This window comes from Protopterus annectens, chromosome 5.part0 (assembly GCF_019279795.1).
Source record: "Protopterus annectens isolate FY-2018-M chromosome 5.part0, PAN1.0, whole genome shotgun sequence".
Lineage (NCBI taxonomy): Eukaryota > Metazoa > Chordata > Ceratodontiformes > Protopteridae > Protopterus > Protopterus annectens.
In genome coordinates, this window is record NC_056735.1 from 207335934 (window position 1) to 207354752 (window position 18819).

An 18819-nucleotide genomic window follows, 5' to 3' on the forward strand; every position below is an offset into this window, starting at 1 on the left:
GGTTCAGTTTGCTGAAAATAAGAAGTTGGTCTGAGGTCCTTGTTTTTCCTCAGTAACATAACGAATCAGGAATAGACCCCAGATTCTCGCTGGTCTGGTGGGACCTCTTAGATTACTCGGATAGTCAGAAGTTTCAGAATCTTGACTACTGCATCCCTTCTCAGACTGCTTGGCATGTCCAGAAAAGATTTTTGGAAGCCCTTTAGGGAAAATAGAAAAGAAATTATATAACCTCTGGACACAACTATCAATACTCATGCATATGAAAGTGATGGACTCCCAAGCATTTAAGTAGAGAACCAAGTGATCCCTGAATGCCTCCAGAGCACAGCAGCTGAGGAACTATGCAGGGACACTGAAAAGACTTATAGGTTCATAGGTGTGCATTAGGCTAATGACAATGGAGCCTTTACAAGCCCAGCCGATAGAAGTGCCCTGGCATTGTGCCACCCAACGTTAGTTCCCATTGCCTCTATCAAGTAGAGCCACTGGAGTGATCCCTGGGGTGAACTTTCTATTTCCCATCCACTCATCAAGATTTCTCCTGAAGAGGGCCAGTGAGGTGCTCTGCTTGACATGTATGGGAAGTCTATTCCAATGCAAGGGCAGTTTCTGGGTTATGAACCTGTCCCTCCAGCATATTCTGTTGATTGTGTTAATGAGGTTTAGCTCTCTGCAGCGTGTGGTGCAGAGGGATTGGGAGTTATTTAGCTGTAGCATTTCTAACAGAGATGGGTTAGACATGGCTTTGTAAGTCAAGCAGAGATAGTCTCTTAGTAGATGATGGGAGACAGAGAATTGCTTGAGTTTTTTGAGTCTGGAGAATAGCTGGAGTTTTTTGAGTCTGTTCGTGTAGGACATGTGTTTAAGGCCTAGGATCCTCTTCGTGAGGTACTTTTGTGGCCTTTCCAGCTGTTGCATGTGTCTAGTGAGGTACATGCCAAATGAGGTACAATACTTGATGACTGGCCTAATAAGGGAAGAGTAGAGAGATATGATAACCTCTTTCCTCCTGGATGCAAAACCCTTAATAATGAGATGTGCCACACAGAAGGACTTTCTGACCACAGTGGCAATGTGGTGGTCAAAGGAGAGGTTGCTATCAACCTGTGTCCCCAGATCTCTTATAACGCCTTCAGTGTTCAGTGGGTTCCCATCAATGTGGTAATTAGTGGGAACAGAGTTTTTCCCAACAGGGATGATGATGCATTTTCTGGCATAAAGCTTAAGGCCATGGTTTTGACACCAGTCACTGGGGTCAGTGAGGCCTTACTGTAGGACATCTACACCACTTGGGGAGTTAATAATGGCTCCCAGCTTGCAGTTGCCTGCGAACTTGGTCAGAGTCCTTCTGTATTGGCCTGGACTTTTGAGAAGTAGATGCCAAACAGGAGAGGAACCAGAACCAATCCCCGTGGGACTCCACGCAGTCTGACGAGGAGTCTGCTACTTTCACACTGTGGGTTTTATCTGTGAGCCAATTTGCAATCCACGTAGTGATATAGGGGATGATGCCTAGTTTGGTAAGTTTATCAATAATTCCTGAGAATTAGAGAGTACTGCGAATGCCCTGGTTCTGTAGACTACCTCTTCTGCGTGGGAGGCTTCTGCTATGGTCACCTGCTCTGCTGCACAGGGAACCATCACCAGGAATGCCCTGGAAAGGCTGTTGTGCTTTATGAAAAAAAAACAGATGCTTGACCTCCTTCTGATTCCCAAGAGGATTGCTGAGGGATGGCAAAACTTACTATGATGGCAGAGAGAGTCTTCCCTTTCTGTTAACTCATATTTAGTGTTTCCTAGACCACTGGACTCCAAATAGGGAAAATGTTAATGCTGACATAGGATACCTTAAAGTGCCTGCTTACACAAGAGCATCCATCTGTTTAGGCGCATGGTGATGCCAGTGACTGCCATGCAGAACATCTCATCAGCCATGCTGAGTAACAGTGCCATATCGACATTCATGATAGATTGCACGGTTGACAAGTGAGCGTCTAGAGTCTTGTGTCTCTGGGGGCTTCTGAATCTTCACAATCTTCTACAATTTAGCTACTAAATCTCACTGAAGTCCTAAAAAAGGGCAATGTAACTGAATGCATGCAAAGCTAAGACAGCTGAAGCGTATGCACGCATTCTCAAGTGGTCCAGAGCCCACTACTACATGATGGTTGGATGGACAGAGGTGCTTTCTTCAGAGATATCCTTCTTAGTGGCTGCTGCAACCAAGACATTGCCCACAGCAGTACCCTCACTCCAGTGGAGTCTGTGCTGGGGGGGGGGGCTAAAATCATATCAGATCTACTGGGAAATGGTTCAATCACATTAGGCTCCCAACCAAGTACTCCACAACACCTGGTCCATTACAGCATGTGAAGGGGGACCTCCCAGGATGCAAAAGGACCTGTGCCAAAGGCCTCTAAACACAGACTCCTCTGAGGAATGTGCTTCAGAGGTCCATCCCCCATGCTGTTCAAACAATTCTAATAAATTATCAAAGGAAGAGTCATTGTGGGAGGGATTGTGGGAGTCTTTCCCTCCATGAAAGGAATTTGTCAGGGGAATCCAAGTGCTTCTTCTGGCACTTGCTCTTAACCATGCCTCTCCATAACAAAAGGCTCAGGAGGAGACAAAGAAAAAGTGGGGGCCCTGAATGCAGAGAAACCTGGGGATGCAAAGGATGTGAGCTGTACCAGAGCCAAATGGTGTAGATCAGCAGACGCAGAAGCCTGGGAAACAGAAGGATCCAAAGCTGCTGTTAAAGCTCCCTTCTCCAAGTGGCAGAGGATCCCTTTTATGACATCAAAGGAGGCTGAAGCTGGATGACTGGCTTGGATCAGAAGACCTGAGAGAGAAACCAGTGCCCAGCACTGACTTGACCGGCACTCAGATCAGAACTGAACTGAGTGCCAAAGCCCCCTGGGCAGGTACGACTCTGAGATCCATAAAGTCGACCCCAACCCAGAAGCAGTGGCCCTGAACATTAGTCTCCACTGCACATATGGCTCTAACAATGCAAGAGTCAAGAACAGGGGGCAGGGCCGTGTGGCCAGACTCAAACCCAGGAGCTGAAGGAACCAGGGAGGAAGAACAGCATAGGGAACTGAAGCCTCAGGCAAAGGAGCCAAAGAGACTGGGAGTAAAACCTACTTGTACCTGGGCCTGCAAGAAGGATCACATCAGGTGCTCCAAATCTGTTGGCTTAATGCTCCCAACCAACTTTACTGAATTCAGAGAAAATGCCACCGACAGTGACTTAGAAGACATCTTTGCCAGAAAAGGATCCAAACAGAAGAAGCTCAGACTCCGGGCAGGAAAGGGGATAGTCTGGAAGAAAATTCTGCTAGGGTTAACGGACAAAAGGGGACTGCAAACTGCCCAACAATGCTGAAGGGGCCTTTGCCAAGAAGGGACTAGGGATGTGGAGTGTGGAAGAATTAAAATCTTCAGATGTCATGAGGACTGGAGAATGGGGCTGAGCAGGAACCTTAGGACCAGAAAAGTGTCACAGTCAGAGGCACCAAAGTCTGGTGAGCACAGAGGATCATCTGAGATAACCTCATTCCTTACTGCAGGATTTACAGCCCTTCTCCCAGGGCCTCTCTTTCTCCTATTTTTAGGTCTCTTGCTAGGAGAGAGAGAACTAGGAAGTTGCCTGAGGCTGGAGCATCCCCTTTCATCAAAAACCTGGCCTATCTCTCCTTGATGGCATGGGCACTGAAAGCCACACAGGCGTGATAATCAGTTTCTAAACAGATAGTACCCAAACACATCAATTGTGTGCATCTTGCGGTGGCAGCTTATGCCTGCATGCGATACACTTTGTGAAACCAGCCTTTTCCCTCTCCATCAACAAATGAACTTATAGCCAACACCAAGAAAACTAACACCTACACCTTTTTAGGAAAGGAATACTCCTACTAAAACACACCAAAGAACCTGTTAGGTAATAGGAAACTTATATTAATGTCAATCTACAAACAAACCTAACTATACCTATATTAGGGTTAAAAAAAAAAAGACAAGTATATATATATATATATATATATATATATATATATATATATATATATATCTATATATATATATATATTTTTTTTTAAGAGAAGGGAACCAAAAAGGGTGGAAACACAAAAGTAAGAAAAGAAACAAAAAAAGATAACCATCACCAAACCTAAGTCTATACCTAACCTAAAAAACACAAAATTAACAAACAAGGGTAGAAGAGATGAGGAATAAATCACTTGACAGCTTTCCAAAATGATCCAGTTAGTACAGCTCTCAAAGCACACTCAATGGCGGCAAATGAAATCTGAAGAGTATTAGAGCAGGGTACTGTGGGTACAGAAGGCAGATCTCGGACTGAAGGCTCACGCATGGATGGTGTCATATCAGAGATGGACCCAATAACCCCACAGGTTGAGACTGGACAAAAAAGATGATATTGTATCAACCTTACTGAATCAAATACACCAGTGACAAAGCTGCATGACTCCATTACAAAAAGTCTAACCTCAAAACCAAGTAAAAGGACAGTGAATTGCTTAACTTATCACTTCTACTGTATATAGTTTGATAAATGACACCAAATGCATGAGTGACTATGACTATTCCCAAAACTGAACAGAAGATGCAGACAGTTAAGTCTCAAGAAGCCCATACTTATTCAAAGCAACTTTATGTTGATCTTAATTTTATCAAGAACAGCAAATAATGCAGCATGTAAGTTTGGAATGACAATGAGAAGCTTGATCTCAAGAGTGGTTATAAAACCTTTGGTTTACACACCACTCCCAGAAAATAATTTTATGACTTTATAAATCCTATATTTATCATCAATCTAGTTCTTCACATGTTTCTTCATTCTTCTGATTATCTTTTTCGTTCTGCACAGAGATAGGTGGTGGTAAGTCAAGTTTTGCCCAAAGCACAGGCTCAGCCTTCTTCATGATGATTTCGACTTTGGTGGCGGTCATAGTTACGTAACTCTTAAAAACATCAATTACCTAAAAATAAATAAATAAATAAAAATATAAAAACGGAATCTTTAAACAGTGTTGGAACTGAAAAATCTGCAACATAAAAATTTGTCTAATATTTGAATACATAAAAATCTTAAAACAAAAAATAAGTTGTATACTCATCATTACGTTCCATCTGTGTTGTTGTATACTCATCATTACGTTCCATCTGTGTTGTTGTATACTCATCATTACGTTCCATCTGTGTTGTTGTATACTCATCATTACGTTCCATCTGTGTTGTTGTATACTCATCATTACGTTTCATCTGTGTTGTTGTCTACTCATCATTACGTTCCATCTGTGTTGTTGTCTACTCATCATTCCGTTCCATCTGTGTTGTTGTATACTCGTCATTCCGTTCCATCTGTGTTGTTGTATACTCATCATTACGTCCCATCTGTGTTGTTGTATACTCATCATTACGTTCCATCTGTGTTGTTGTATACTCATCATGTTCCATCTGTGTTGTTGTATACTCATCATTACGTTCCATCTGTGTTGTTGTATACTCATCATTACGTTCCATCTGTGTTGTTGTATACTCATCATTACGTTCCATCTGTGTTGTTGTATACTCATCATTATGTTCCATCTGTGTTGTTGTATACTCAACATTACGTTCCCTCTGTGTTGTTGTATACTCATCATTATGTTCCATCTGTGTTGTTGTATACTCAACATTACGTTCCATCTGTGTTGTTGTATACTCATTACGTTCCATCTGTGTTGTTGTATACTCATCATTACGTTCCATCTGTGTTGTCCATTTTCATGCTTCCTCAACAAATGAGTTTGGATCTGATCCTCTGATCAGACTCTGCCACTTTCTAAAGAATCTAGGATTCAAATCTTGAGCTTGCCCCTTACCCGTAATGCCCCTGACCACTACGAACCCTCAGACAGAGTTTGCTGCTATAATATATATTACAATCCTAAAATATAACAATGCTATGCTAAGAAAGTGACAGCTGAAAGATCAGGAGCTCAAACAGGATTTATGGTTCCTAACAACAATTGCATTAAGCCTCTCCCAAAATCATGGACAGGGGGAAGGAGAGGGGGGGTGAGCTGAGGAAGAATGACAATGAGCAATGCAGATGGAACGTTTCGGTGAGTACAGAACTTATTTATCCGATGCTGTCATTTTCATTCACTCCTTAATGAATGGAACAGAGTCCCCAGCTACGTAAACCTTGGGTGGCTCTTGGATGGATATTCCGGAGCACCGTGGAACCAAAGGCAACTCTGTCTCAAAATCAGAATCACATTTACTGGCCAAGTATGCATGCATGCATACAACGAATTTGACTCCGATTTTGATGACTTTCCCAGTATAAGTTACATAATCGACATACACAACTATTAATACACACCACAGATAAAGAATAAAACAAAAAATATAATGTCCAATATTTGTAATGCACAATAAATGTATGAGTATTAGACAAAGTGGCAGCCACACAAACTTCATCAATAGAGGCTCTAGTCCAAAAGGTGGCAGATACAGTCACTGACCTTTTGTCTTGGTAAGGTTACACCTTTCAAGGAATAAACATCTGTTATCCATTTATCCAGTGTAGTTTTTGAAACTGGTTTTCCCAATCTTTTACTAGCAAAAGAGAGAAATAAGTGATCGTTTTTTCTAAATTCCTTGGTCCTGTGAAGGTAGAAACAAAGCTGCCTATGTACATTAAGAAGATGAAGACTGTATTCTCCTTTGTTTTTGAATCTGGGGCAGAAAAATGGCAAATTAATGACTTGACTGCTATGAGTTTCAGAGACAACTTTTGGTGATTTCTGCATCAAGTAACCCTGTCATTGTGAAAAATCAAATACAATCAGCCACCAAAAAGATAATTTTCCACAAGACTTGAGATCTACTTTAGCTGATGGTTTAAAGAGAGAAAGTACTAAGGTTTGCAAAGCCATAGTCCCACGGTGGAGTAGTAGGAAGGTACCCTTAAGAAAGGCCTTACATAATTTGGATAATGCTAAAGGAGAAACATTTCCACCGATGTGACAGTTCAAGACAGCTGCTAAATGAACCCTTAATAGTCCTAATAGTGGAAAAACTTGCTCCATTTTTTAAAAATCAAGGCAAGGAAACTGGAAGCGGGGTGGTAAAGGGATCTAACTCTCTCTGATGAGCGCAAAAGGAAAACCTCTTCCATTTACATTTGTAAATTCTCCTAGTCAAAGGTTTATGAGAAGAAACTAGGATTTTTCGAACTGGGGAGGAAGGCATGGAATGTCTAGTCATCATCAGAATTGGAGAAACCATGCAGTCAATTTGAGGCATGCAATAGCCAAGTGAACTTGCCCTGATGGGTGAGACAAGAGGTCTGATCTGGGTTCCAGTGTCCAAGGAGGACATACTAAATGAGACCAAAGGAAAGGGAACCACATTTTCTTGAGCCCAGAAGGGGGCAATTAGGATTACTGTACTCTTCAACCAAAGTGCTTTCTGAAGAAATTTTGGGATGACAGGTAGAGGATGTTAAGTGTAAAGGAGACTGGAGGGCTATCGCTTGGTGGCTGCCCCTGAGGTGGGATAAGGGTAAAGAACCTGCTGCATTTGTTGTTGAGGGGGGATGCAAACAGATCACAGCAAGGCTGTAAAAGATCATGTTTGCCACTGACTGGTTGAGAGACCACTCATGAGGCGTGAGGATGATCTTGCTGAGTTTGTCCACTAGAGTGCTGATAACCCCGATATGTGTGTTGCTACAAGAAAGCAGTTGGATGAGATTGCCCACTGCCATACTCTCATTGCTTCTTGACAAAGTGGATAGGATACGGTTCTCCCATTTGTTGATGTACCAGACTACTGACATGTTGTCCATCTGTATTGCAATAGTTTCTAGAGGGAGAAATCTCTTGACGACCTGCAATGCTAGAAACACTGCTCTCATCGCTAGGACACTGCTATGCAAACTGGTCTCTTGTTGGGGCCATGTGCCTTGTGCAGTCCGTCCCAAGTAATGCCCCCTCCCCACCCCAACTGGGAGACATCCATAGTCAACATGGCTCTGGGGGGGGGGATAAATTGACGACAACTGATCGATTTCCTCACAGTAGATCCACCAAGGAAGATATTTCCTTCAAACTTGAGACAATTTTACTGGGTGATTTAAGGGATGATGATGAAAGGACCACTGCACCACCAGGGTCCACTGAAGAATTGTCATGGGAAAGTGAGCAGTGGGAATTAGAGTTACTGCAGCAGCCACTGACCCTAGAGCTTTTAGGATCACGTTTGCCAGAGAAGAAGGAATGGAAATAATCTGGTTGATGTGTCCTCAATGTAAGAACTCTGTTTTGAGGCAGAAGAGCTAAACAATTGACTAAGTGAGCCCCTATAATTCCACAACTTGAACTGGTTGAAGTTGAGATTTGTGCATGTTGGTGATTCCCAGCAAGAGTGACAGTTGAAGCAAGTAATCCCTTGCTTTTACTAGTAGATGTGGTAAGGAGCCAGTTGTCTAAATGGGGGTACACTCTGAATCCAAGCAGTCTCAGGTGAGCTGGTACCACTGCCATGCATTTGGTGAACACCCTGGGGGCTGGGCTGAGATCAAAGGGCAGGGCTCTGAACTGATAATGACTTGCTCCCAGTTGGAAGCGTAGACACCTTCTAGAATGCCTGTTCATTTTGATGTGATAGCATGCGTCATGAAGATAGACTGCACACATCCAGTCATCCTTCTGAACAAGGGGCAAAATGGACTGAACCGTGACCATCTGGAATTTGGAATTCTTTACAAACTGGTTCAGATAACTGAGATACAACACAGGTCTCAGGTCCTCTGTTTTTTTTTTTTTTTTTACACTAAAAAGAACCTTGAGAGAATTCCGGATCCTGTTTGGTCTGGGGGGACCTCCTGAATGACCGTTTTGTCTAGCAACTTAGTGATCTCTTGAGCTGCTAGCTCCCTTTGATTGGGTGGAACATCAGGAGAATTTTCCTTGTTTTTATAGGAATTTGTAAAATGGGAATGAACTATCCCTGAATATGATCCTTTGCACCCAAGAGTTGTTTGTGATGACTATCCAGGCTTGTTGGTGCAAGGATAAGCACCCCTTGGCTGCTTCTGGGCAGGGACAGTCAGACAACCTTTCAGGAATGACAACCTTTCAGGAATGCTGGAAGGATCTGTCCGAGAACGAATCTCAAGATACTTGGTTCTGCTGCCCCTCTGCCACGTAGGTGACATCCACCACCGTAGTTATTTCCCCGTCTGGCTCTGGGGGAAAATTCCCTGCGTGTCTCCTGGAAAGGGCCTTGAGATTTTTTTAATCACATTTTCTTACCACTGTGTTGGTTCCTACAGAAAGGTCTCTTGTGGGGTAGAAAAGTGAATTTCGATGGCAGACAAGGCTCTTCACTGTGGGGGAGTGTGGCTCAGAAGAAGGGAGAGTCAAAAAGTACAGTTTTGTACCTACCATAAATGCAGATGTCCGATAGGTATGCATCTGCAGTCCTTACATATGGGTTGTCCTGCCTCAGGCAGCCCTTTGGTCGGCCGGATTCCAAAGTCTGGGTCCGGCTGATGTCGCCCTCTCCCCGACGTCAGAGCGCCTGGGGTATAAAAGCGTCAGCCGACGCAATCTTCCTCAGTTTTTCTTGCCCCAGATGCCAGGTGCCCTCTAAGGAAGGCTAAATTTGGAGAGATGCAAAAAATTCCAAACATGCACAGTAATATAAAAACAAATACACCATAATAGATAAAGTACAGTTTTGTACCTACCATAAATGTAGATGTCCGAACTGGATAGCATCTGCAGTCATAACAAGTGGGTTGTCCTGTCGTCAGGCAGCCCTGCAGTCGGCCGGATTCCAAAGTCCGGGTCCGGCTTCGGCTGATGTCGCACTCCTCCCGACGTCATCTCTGTTGGTCTTCGGGTATAAAAGCATCAGCCGACTCCATTTTCCTCAGTGTTTCTTGCCCCAGATGCCAGTAGCCCTCTTGCAGGCTAAAAATTTTGGATAGATGCCAATGTTTCCAAATAGATAGAGGTAAACACAGCAATAAGCATATATGTACAAACAAATACACCATAAAAGACTCCCCCCCCAAAGCTAGCTATTAGGAGGGTAAACACCCTAGGAGTACCACAGAGGGGAAAAAGGGAGGGTAATCCTGACTGCAGATGCTATCCAGTTCGGACATCTACATTTATGGTAGGTACAAAACTGTACTATGTCCTTCATGGATGCATCTGCAGTCATAACAAGTGGGTAGAATACCATAGCCAACTAGGGGAGGAGGAAAAAAGTAGATTATGGTGTTTAGGATCCCTTGCAGTACAGCAGTGGCAAACCCTGCTCGGGATCTGGAATAAAGAGGCAAATTATAATGCTTGGCAAATGTATGCACGGAGGTCCAAGTAGCCGCCTCAATAATGTCTTTGGTTGCCACTCCTCGTAAGAAGGCTGTGGTAGTGGCTGTTGCCCTTGTAGAATGAGGTCTTATGTTCTGTGGAATTGGTTTTCCATGGAAGGAGTAACAGTATCGTATGCAATTTCCTATCCATTTGGAGATTGTCTGTTTGGAAATAGCTTTTCCTTCCCTTCCTGTTGCATAGGCTACAAAGAGTTGGTCAGTCTTTCTGCTATTTTTGTTCTGTCCAAGTAGTAGCGTAGCTGTCTATGTACATCCAAGGTATGCAGTATTCTTTCCCCTCTGTTTTGTGGGTTGGGAAAGAAGGTAGGTAGGTGGATTGCCTGGTTTAAAGACACTCTGGATACCACCTTGGGCATAAATGTAGGATTAGTCCTCAAGGACACTATCTTGGTAGAAGATTAGGAAGGGTTGCACTGCCATTAAGGCCTGTAGTTCTGAAACCCTCCTTGCTGAAGTAATTGCCAGTAGGAAAGCAGTTTTCCATGACAGGTGTTGTAGGTCTGCTGTTGCTGCTGGTTCAAAGGGTGATAGTGTCAACTTTTCTAGCACAAAGTTTAAATCCCAAGCTGGTAATGGTGGTTTCCTTGGAGGTTTTACATTCTTGATTCCTCTGAGGAACTGCCTGAGCAAAGGGTGCGAAAAAACAGGTGGATCAAAGCTGTATTCTGCTGAAATAGCTGATGCATGTATCTTGATGGAGGAGTAGGACAGGCCTGAATGAAGAAGTTCGGCCAGATACTCCAGAATGTTAGGCATATCTATGTTTGACACATCTTTTCCTCTTTCCGTACTCCAAATGACAAACCTTTTCCATTTTCCAGCATAGTTCCTTCTTGTTGAAGGTCTGCGTGCTTCAAGAATAATGTCCTTAACTCTTTGGGAAAGTTCTGGATTAGCTGCTGCTATGTGATGTTCCATGCAGTCAGTTTCAGCGTTTTTAGGTTTGGATGTATGATGCTGTAGTTGTTCTGAGTTAACATCAAAGGCATCAGTGGTATTGGCCACATATTGTTCGAGACATGCTCTTCAGTAGTGGGTACCAGTGTTGTCTTGGCCAGTTTGGAGCTATCAGGATTATCCTTGGACGTTCTTCCTTATTTTTAGCAGTACCTTGTGTATCAAAGGAAGAGGTGGGAATGCATATGCTGTTAGGCCTTTCCAGTTGAAGGAGAGTGAGTCCACTTTCCATGCTAGTGGGTGGAATGCCTTGTGCAGAATTTTTTGAGCTGGTAATTGAGAGGTGATGCAAATAGGTCTATCTGTGGCATTCCCCATTTCTTCGAGATGGTCTTGAAGATGTCCGGGTGCAGCTTCCATTCGTGGGCATCCGGTGGTTCTGCTTAATATGTCTGCCAGAGTATTGTCTTTCCCTGGTACAAATATTGCCTGTAACTGAATGTTGTAGCTGAGTGCCAGGGTCCACAGCTCCAAGGTCATTCTGCATAGGGGTATGAATGAGTGCCTCCTGTTTGTTGATGTACCACATGACTGTGGTGTTGTCTGTCCTTATCATCAACTGGCCCTCTTTGAGAAATGGTTTGAACTTTTGGATTGCCAGTTTTACTGCCAGCATTTCTTTTAGATTGATGTGCAGGTGAAGTTGATCCTGTGTCCACAATCCTTGCACGCATCTGTCCAGCATGTGGGCCCCCCATCCTAGGTCTGAAGCGTCTGTTGTGATGGTCTGACTTGGTTGACATCTGTGAAAGGGTAGGCCTGGGTTTGACTGGCATGCCTGAGCCCACCATAGGAACTCCTGTTTTAAGCATGGAATTAGTGGGATTTCTGTTTCTAGACTGTGTCTGTGTTGGGACCATAAATTCTTTAGGTACCACTGAAGTTTCCTCATATGTAGTCTGGCAAATGGGACCAAGATTATGCATGATGCCATGAAGCCCAAGGCCTGTAGAACTTTTCTTGCTGTTAACTTGTTCAGTTTTGTTAGTGCCAAGAAGTAAAGAGGAAGTTCTTTTGTTTTTCTGTAGTCAGGAATGCCATTTGTTGTACTGTGTCCAATTCACCCAAGAAAGTCCTTGTTTGGGATGGTATCAGTCTTGACTTTTGTAAATTGACTGTGTATCCCAGTCCTTGTAGCAAGTAAATGACCCTTTGTAAATCTGTTGTCAGCTTGCTTTTGTTGTCCCTTGTAGCAGGCAGTCGTCCAGGTATGGGTAAATTTGAATTCCCTGTAGTCTGCAATGGGCGATTACTGATGCCAGGCATTTTGTGAATACTCTGGGCAGTAGATAAGCCAAAGGGCAATGCTGAGAATTGATAGTGCTCTGATCCTGCAAGAAATCTGAGGTATCTTCTGCAGATTGGTCGAATGGGGACGTGCAGGTATGCCTCCTTGAGATCTAGAGTTACCAGCCAAGACTCCTTGCCCAGCATGGGAAGAAGTTGCTGTAGGGTCAGCATTTTGAATTTTGGGACAATGATGTATGTATTTAAGGTGGACAGGTCGAGAATTGGTCTCCAACTTTTTCCTTTCTTGGAACTAGGAATAGTCTGGAGTAGAACCCTTTCCTTGTTCTGCTGTTGGCACTCTTTCCACAGCTCTCATGTTTGCTAACTCCATTATCTGGCGTAGAGCCTCTGTTTTTTGATTTGGAGGTAGATTTGGCATTCCTCTTTTGACTGGTAAAGTGTGGAAGTGAAACCGGTAACCTTGATCTATGGTTTGTAAAATCCACTTGTCTTTTGTTATGTAGTGCCAGTTCTTTGAAAATAAGGTTAACTTTCCGCCTAGAGGGGCTGCTATTTGTTCCCTGGTAGGCGGATTTAGGATTAAGTCACTACGGTTGTGCTGATGTACTCTGTTGTTACCTTGCCACTGTCGTCCTCTGTAGGCACCTCCTCTGGATTGGTTTCTGCCTCTGGAACGTCTATTTCTACCCCTTTGAAATTTTGTGGAGTCAGGAAAGGACCAATTCTTGGCAGGCCAGTTCCTGCTAAACCTTGGGGGTTGAACCTGCAAGAAATCTTTAACAGTTTGAACAGATTTTGCCTTTTCTTCCATTTTCTTCATAACCTGCTGGGCAGGTGTACCAAACAGACTTGTCTTGTCCATAGGAGCATCTAGCAACTTAGCTTTAACATGATCCGGTAAAGCTTGTTCCTTTAGCCATGCATGCCTTCTTATCACTGTGCCTGTCATGGCTGATCTAAATGAAGCCTCCAGTGCATCATAGCCACATTTTAAGGAATGGTTGCTAACCTGTTGTATGTTATTTACCATCTCTAATACATATTTCTTATCAAGAGATTCATCAGTGGTTAGTTTTTAGTTAACTGATCAAGCATAAACTCTTGGTATTGTATCATGTGAAACTGACAGTTTAAAGCTCTAGCTGAGAGAGTAGCTGAAGTGTAGACCTTTTTACCCCATCTGTCTAGTGACCTTGCTTCCCTTTCAGAAGGAATAGGGTTTTTGCTGTGGTCGCTACTGCCTTGGGACCCTGGGATATAGTTTCTGGGTCTGCAAGTGGGGCCTTGTAAAGGTGGTGATGAGTATCTGGCACCCTGTAAAATCTGTCTGGTTTGGCAGGGGCTGGGGTAAAGAATCTGGAGCGGAGCAAACATCATTGAAAGCATCATCCACCACAGAGAGAACAGGAGGTATAGCTAAGGGCCTGTGCTGTGGGAGGTGCAGAAAGGTCCTAAGTCTTTTCTGGAGTCTGAAAAATCCTGTTGCTGCCATTGGAACTGTTCTCGCATGGCATGCAAGGTTTCCCAAAGGAGAATTCTTCTGGTGGGGAAGCAGCTGGAATGGATTCTTCAGCATCCGAATCTTCAAAATTGGAGAAGGAGCCTCAGGCTGATCAGTTATGTCTGATTCATCAGCAGAATCATCAGTAGAAACTGGCTCAGGGGCTCTGCCCTAGGTCTCTTCTCAGGGGCTGAGAGGCCCTGTCTGGGTGAGGTTGAGATCCTCTAATTAAGGAAATTAAATCTTCTGCCAAAGAAAGCATTTGAGAAGTAGAAGAGGGCCTGGATGTGGGGGGTTTAACAGGCACTGATTTAGTAGTCTTGGCTGCTTTAGCCCTGGCGAAGGCCTTAATGGACATGGCAGCTGGAGGCCTAGCAGCACCACGTGCTGGGGTAGAGACATCCAAGGGATGGTGTCTGATAAGTCAACCACCGTAGTGGGTAAAATTTCTGAGGTCGATTCAAGAGTTGTAGCAGGGGCCTCAGTTGTTAGAATAAGTTCAGCTGTACTTTGAGCAGTTTTCTCGGTTTCGGCCGAAACCGAGACACTCGTGGTTTGCTTTACCGTGGTTTCGGCCGAAACCGCGGACCGCGATGTCGGTCTTTATCTTTGCGTTTTTGGGGTAGTCGGAGGATCCGACGGCATAATGTACGCAAAATCAGTACCGAAAAACTGTTCTGCAAACTCCGACCGACGCCTAAGCGTTCATCGGTTAAAAGAAGCACAGGCCGAACAGGCTGCTACGCCGTGGGCTGGGCCTAAACAAGGCAGACAGTATGAGTGGAAATCTTTATGAGGTATTTGTTTCCCACAGGTTAAACAATTGTTAACTTTTTCTGACATCGGCTGAGGCAAGAAAGAGTCCCCAACGGGTACTTAGCTTTAGAAGTCTTCAAGTAGTATTCGTAGAAGTAATCTCTGGATCCGACCGACCGGCACTTGCGAACAGCTTCTGCTTCGGGCGCCACGCGGCAAGAAAGACTGAGGAAAATGGCGTCGGCTGATGCTTTTATACCCGAAGACCAACAGAGATGACGTCGGGAGGAGTGCGACATCAGCCGAAGCCGGACCCGGACTTTGGAATCCGGCCGACTGCAGGGCTGCCTGACGACAGGACAACCCACTTGTTATGACTGCAGATGCATCCATGAAGGACATCCCCAGCTAGCTATAAGAGGGATAAGTACCCAGGAAATACCACAGAGGGGAAGGAGGGAGGGTAAACCTGACTGAAGATGCATACCTATCGGACATCTACATTTATGGTAGGTACAAAACTGTACTATGTCCTTCAAGGATGCATCTGCAGTCCTTACATATGGGTAGAATACCATAGCCAAGCTGGGGGTGGTAGGATCTAAGAAAGGGATGGTGTAGCTAAAATGCCCTGCAGGACTGCCGTAGCAAAGCCTGCTCTGGATCTGGAATATAAGGGTAAGTTGTAATGCTTGGAAAAAGTATGCACGGAGCTCCATGTAGCATCTTCTAAAATGTCCTTGGTAGCCACCCCTCCTAAAAAGGCTGTGGAGGTGGCTGTGGCTCTGGTGGAATGAGGTCTAATGTTAGCTGGCACGGTTTTGCCATGAAAAGAGTAACAGAATCGAATGCAATTCCCTATCCATTTTGAAATTGTCTGTTTGGAAATTGCTTTTCCTTGTACCCCAGCAGCATATGCTACAAATAGCTGGTCAGATTTTCTGTAAGTCTTAGTTCTGTCCAAGTAGTAGCGCAACTGTCTGTGAATGTCCAGGGTATGCAGAAGTTTCTCCCCTTTGTTCTGTGGATTTGGAAAGAAGGTAGGCAGGTGAATAGCTTGGTTCAGTGAGACCCTGGATACCACCTTTGGCATGAATGAAGGATTGGTTCTCAGTGAAACTCTGTCCTGATGAAAAATAAGAAATGGTTGTACTGTCATGAGGGCCTGCAGCTCAGATACTCTTCTTGCTGAGGTTATGGCCAGAAGGAAGGCAGTCTTCCAAGACAGGAACTGTAGTTCTGAAGATGCTGCTGGTTCAAAGGGAGGTAGAGTTAATTTTCCAACATGAAGTTAAGGTCCCATGTAGGCACTGGTGGTTTCCTTGGAGGATTGATGTTTTTAACTCCCCTTAGAAACTGCCTTAGGAGAGGATGAAAAAAGACAGGTGGATCAGTATTGTATTCTGCTGAAATTGCTGAAGCATGAATTTTTATGGAAGAGTAAGAAAGGCCATTGTGGAGCATTTCTGCCAAGTATTCCAGGATATGTGCCAAGTTCATCACTGTCGCATCTAGGCCCTTTGTGGTGTTCCAAGAGCGAAATCTTTTCCATTTTGCTGAATATGCCTTTCTTGTGGAAGGCCGGCGAGCTTCCATGATGATGTCCTTCACTGTCTTGGATAGCTTATTCTGGTGTGGAGTCAAGGCATTCTCCAGGCTGTCAGCTGCAAGGTTTTCAGGCTGGAGTGCAGAGTTTTGTAATTGTGTTGTCAGAAGAAGTGGCCATTGTGGTAGAGGCCATGATTTCGTGCGTGACATGCTCCTTAACAGTGGGTACCAGTGCTGTCTGGGCCAGTCCGGGCTATCAGAATCACTTTGGGCTGCTCTGTCCTGATCTTCAGTAAGACCTTGGTCATTAATGGAAAAGGTGGGAATGCATACACTACTAGAGTATTCCAGCTGAAAGAGAGGGCGTCCACTTTCCATGCTTGTGGGTGGTATGTCCTTGAGCAGAATTTCTTCAGCTGATGGTTGTGTTGGGAGGCAAAAAGATCTATGTCCGGCCTCCCCCATGATTGTGTTATCTGAAGGAAGATGCCTGGGTGCAGCATCCATTCGTGTGGATCCATGATATTTCTGCTTAGGCTGTCCGCCAGTACATTGTCTTTTCCTAGCACAAACTGGGACTGCAGCTCTATATTGAGTTTTAGGGAAAGTTCCCAAAGATTCATTGCCAGCCTGCAAAGAGGGTAGTTAATGAGTACCTCCTTGCTTGTTTATGTACCACATAACTGTGGTATTGTCTGTCCTTATTAGCAGGTGTCCTTGATGCAGAAAATGTTTGAAGGCCTCGACTGCATGTATCGCCGCCAGCATTTCCTTTTGGTTTATGTGCATGCGCAATTCTTTCTGTGACCATAGTCCTTGGATGCATCTGCCCTCCATGTGTGCTCCCCATCCATGGTCTGAAGCGTCCGTTGTAATGGTTTGGCTGATTATTGGTTTGCTGAAGGGCAGACCCCCGTTTGACTGGCTTGCTTGAGCCCACCACAGAAATTCCTTTTGAAGGCATGGAATGAGTGGTATCAAAGCTTCTAGGCTGTGACTGTGCTGGCACCATAAACTCCTTAGGTACCGTTGCAGTTTCCTCATATGTAGCCTTGCTTGTGGAATCAGAAGAATGCAAGATGCCATGTAACCCAGGGCCTGCAGGATTTTCCTTGCAGTCAGCCTAGTTTGTTTTGTCAGATTTTTGAAATAATCCGGTAGTTGTCTTTGTTTTTCTTCCATGAGAAAAGCCATTTGGGTGGTTGTATCTAGTTTCGCACCCAGAAAAATTATCCTTTGGGATGGAACAAGTCTTGATTTGTGAATGTTGACTGTATATCCCAAAGCCTGAAGTAGGCGGATGGCATAATTCAAGTGTTTTACCAAAGTTTGTTGGCTGTCCGCTTGTATAAGGCAGTCGTCCAGATATGGGTATATTTTAATCCCCTGAAGTCTGCAGTGTGCAATTACTGATGCCAGGCATTTCGTGAATACTCTGGGCGCAGTAGATAAGCCAAAGGGCAATGCTGAGAATTGATAATGCTCTGTACCTGCAAGAAATCTGAGGTGTCTTCTGCAACTTTGTCTGATAGGGACATGCAGGTATGCCTCCTTGAGGTCTAGAGTTACCAGCCAAGACCCCTTGCACAGCATGGGAAGGAGTTGCTGTAGGGTCAGCATTTTGAATTTTGGCACAATGAGATAAGTATTCAGTGCGGACAAGTCGAGAATAGGCCTCCATTGTTTTCTTTTCTTGGGACAAGGAATAGTCTGGAATAAAATCCTTGGCCTTGTTCTGTGAGAGGAACCTTTTCTATAGCTTTCATTTGCAATAGGTTGGAAATTTGTTTTAAAGCCTCTGCCCTTTGATTCGGTGGCTGGTTTGGCATGCCTTTTCTTTTTGGTAATGTATGAAAATGGAACCTGTATCCTTTGTCTATTATTTGCAGTGTCCATTTGTCCCTTGTAATACTGTGCCAATTTTTTTGAGAATAAAGATAGCTTTCCGCCCAAAGGTGCTTCCAATTGAGCCCTGGATGGCGGGGTCAAGGTAAAGTCATTGAGTCTGTCCTTGTGGAGCAGTTGTAGGTCCTGCACTACCTCTCTGGTTAGGAGGCTGCCATTGACGTCCTCTGTAGGAGCCTCTAGCTTGCCCTCTACCTCTGGCACGTCTGTTCTTGCCTCTTTGAAATCTCTGTGTGTCTGGAAAGGACCAATTCTTAGAGGGCCAGTTTCTGCTGAATCTTGGTGGTTGGACCTGGAGAAAATCTTTGACTGTCTGTACAGATTTAGCCTTTTCCTCAAATTTCTTTAAGACCTCCTGAGCAGTGGAGCCAAATAACTTTTGCTTTTCCAGTGGCGCATCCAGAAGCTTTGCTTTAACATGATCTGGCAGAGTTTGTTCCTTCAGCCAAGCATGCCTACGTATGACTGCACC

General features: G+C 44.3%; 1 protein-coding gene across 1 annotated transcript in view; it reads right to left on the bottom strand.

Annotated features, from left to right (window-relative positions):
- Positions 1–4661: 4661 nt before the first annotated feature.
- CHORDC1 (cysteine and histidine rich domain containing 1) overlaps positions 4662–18819 on the bottom strand; it is a 1140261-nt gene continuing 1126103 nt past the window's right edge. The window contains exon 11 of the mRNA XM_044072202.1: positions 4662–5006. Within this exon, the coding sequence (XP_043928137.1) occupies positions 4836–5006 (171 nt within the window). The 3' untranslated portion in view covers positions 4662–4835. The remainder of the gene's footprint in view (positions 5007–18819) is intronic.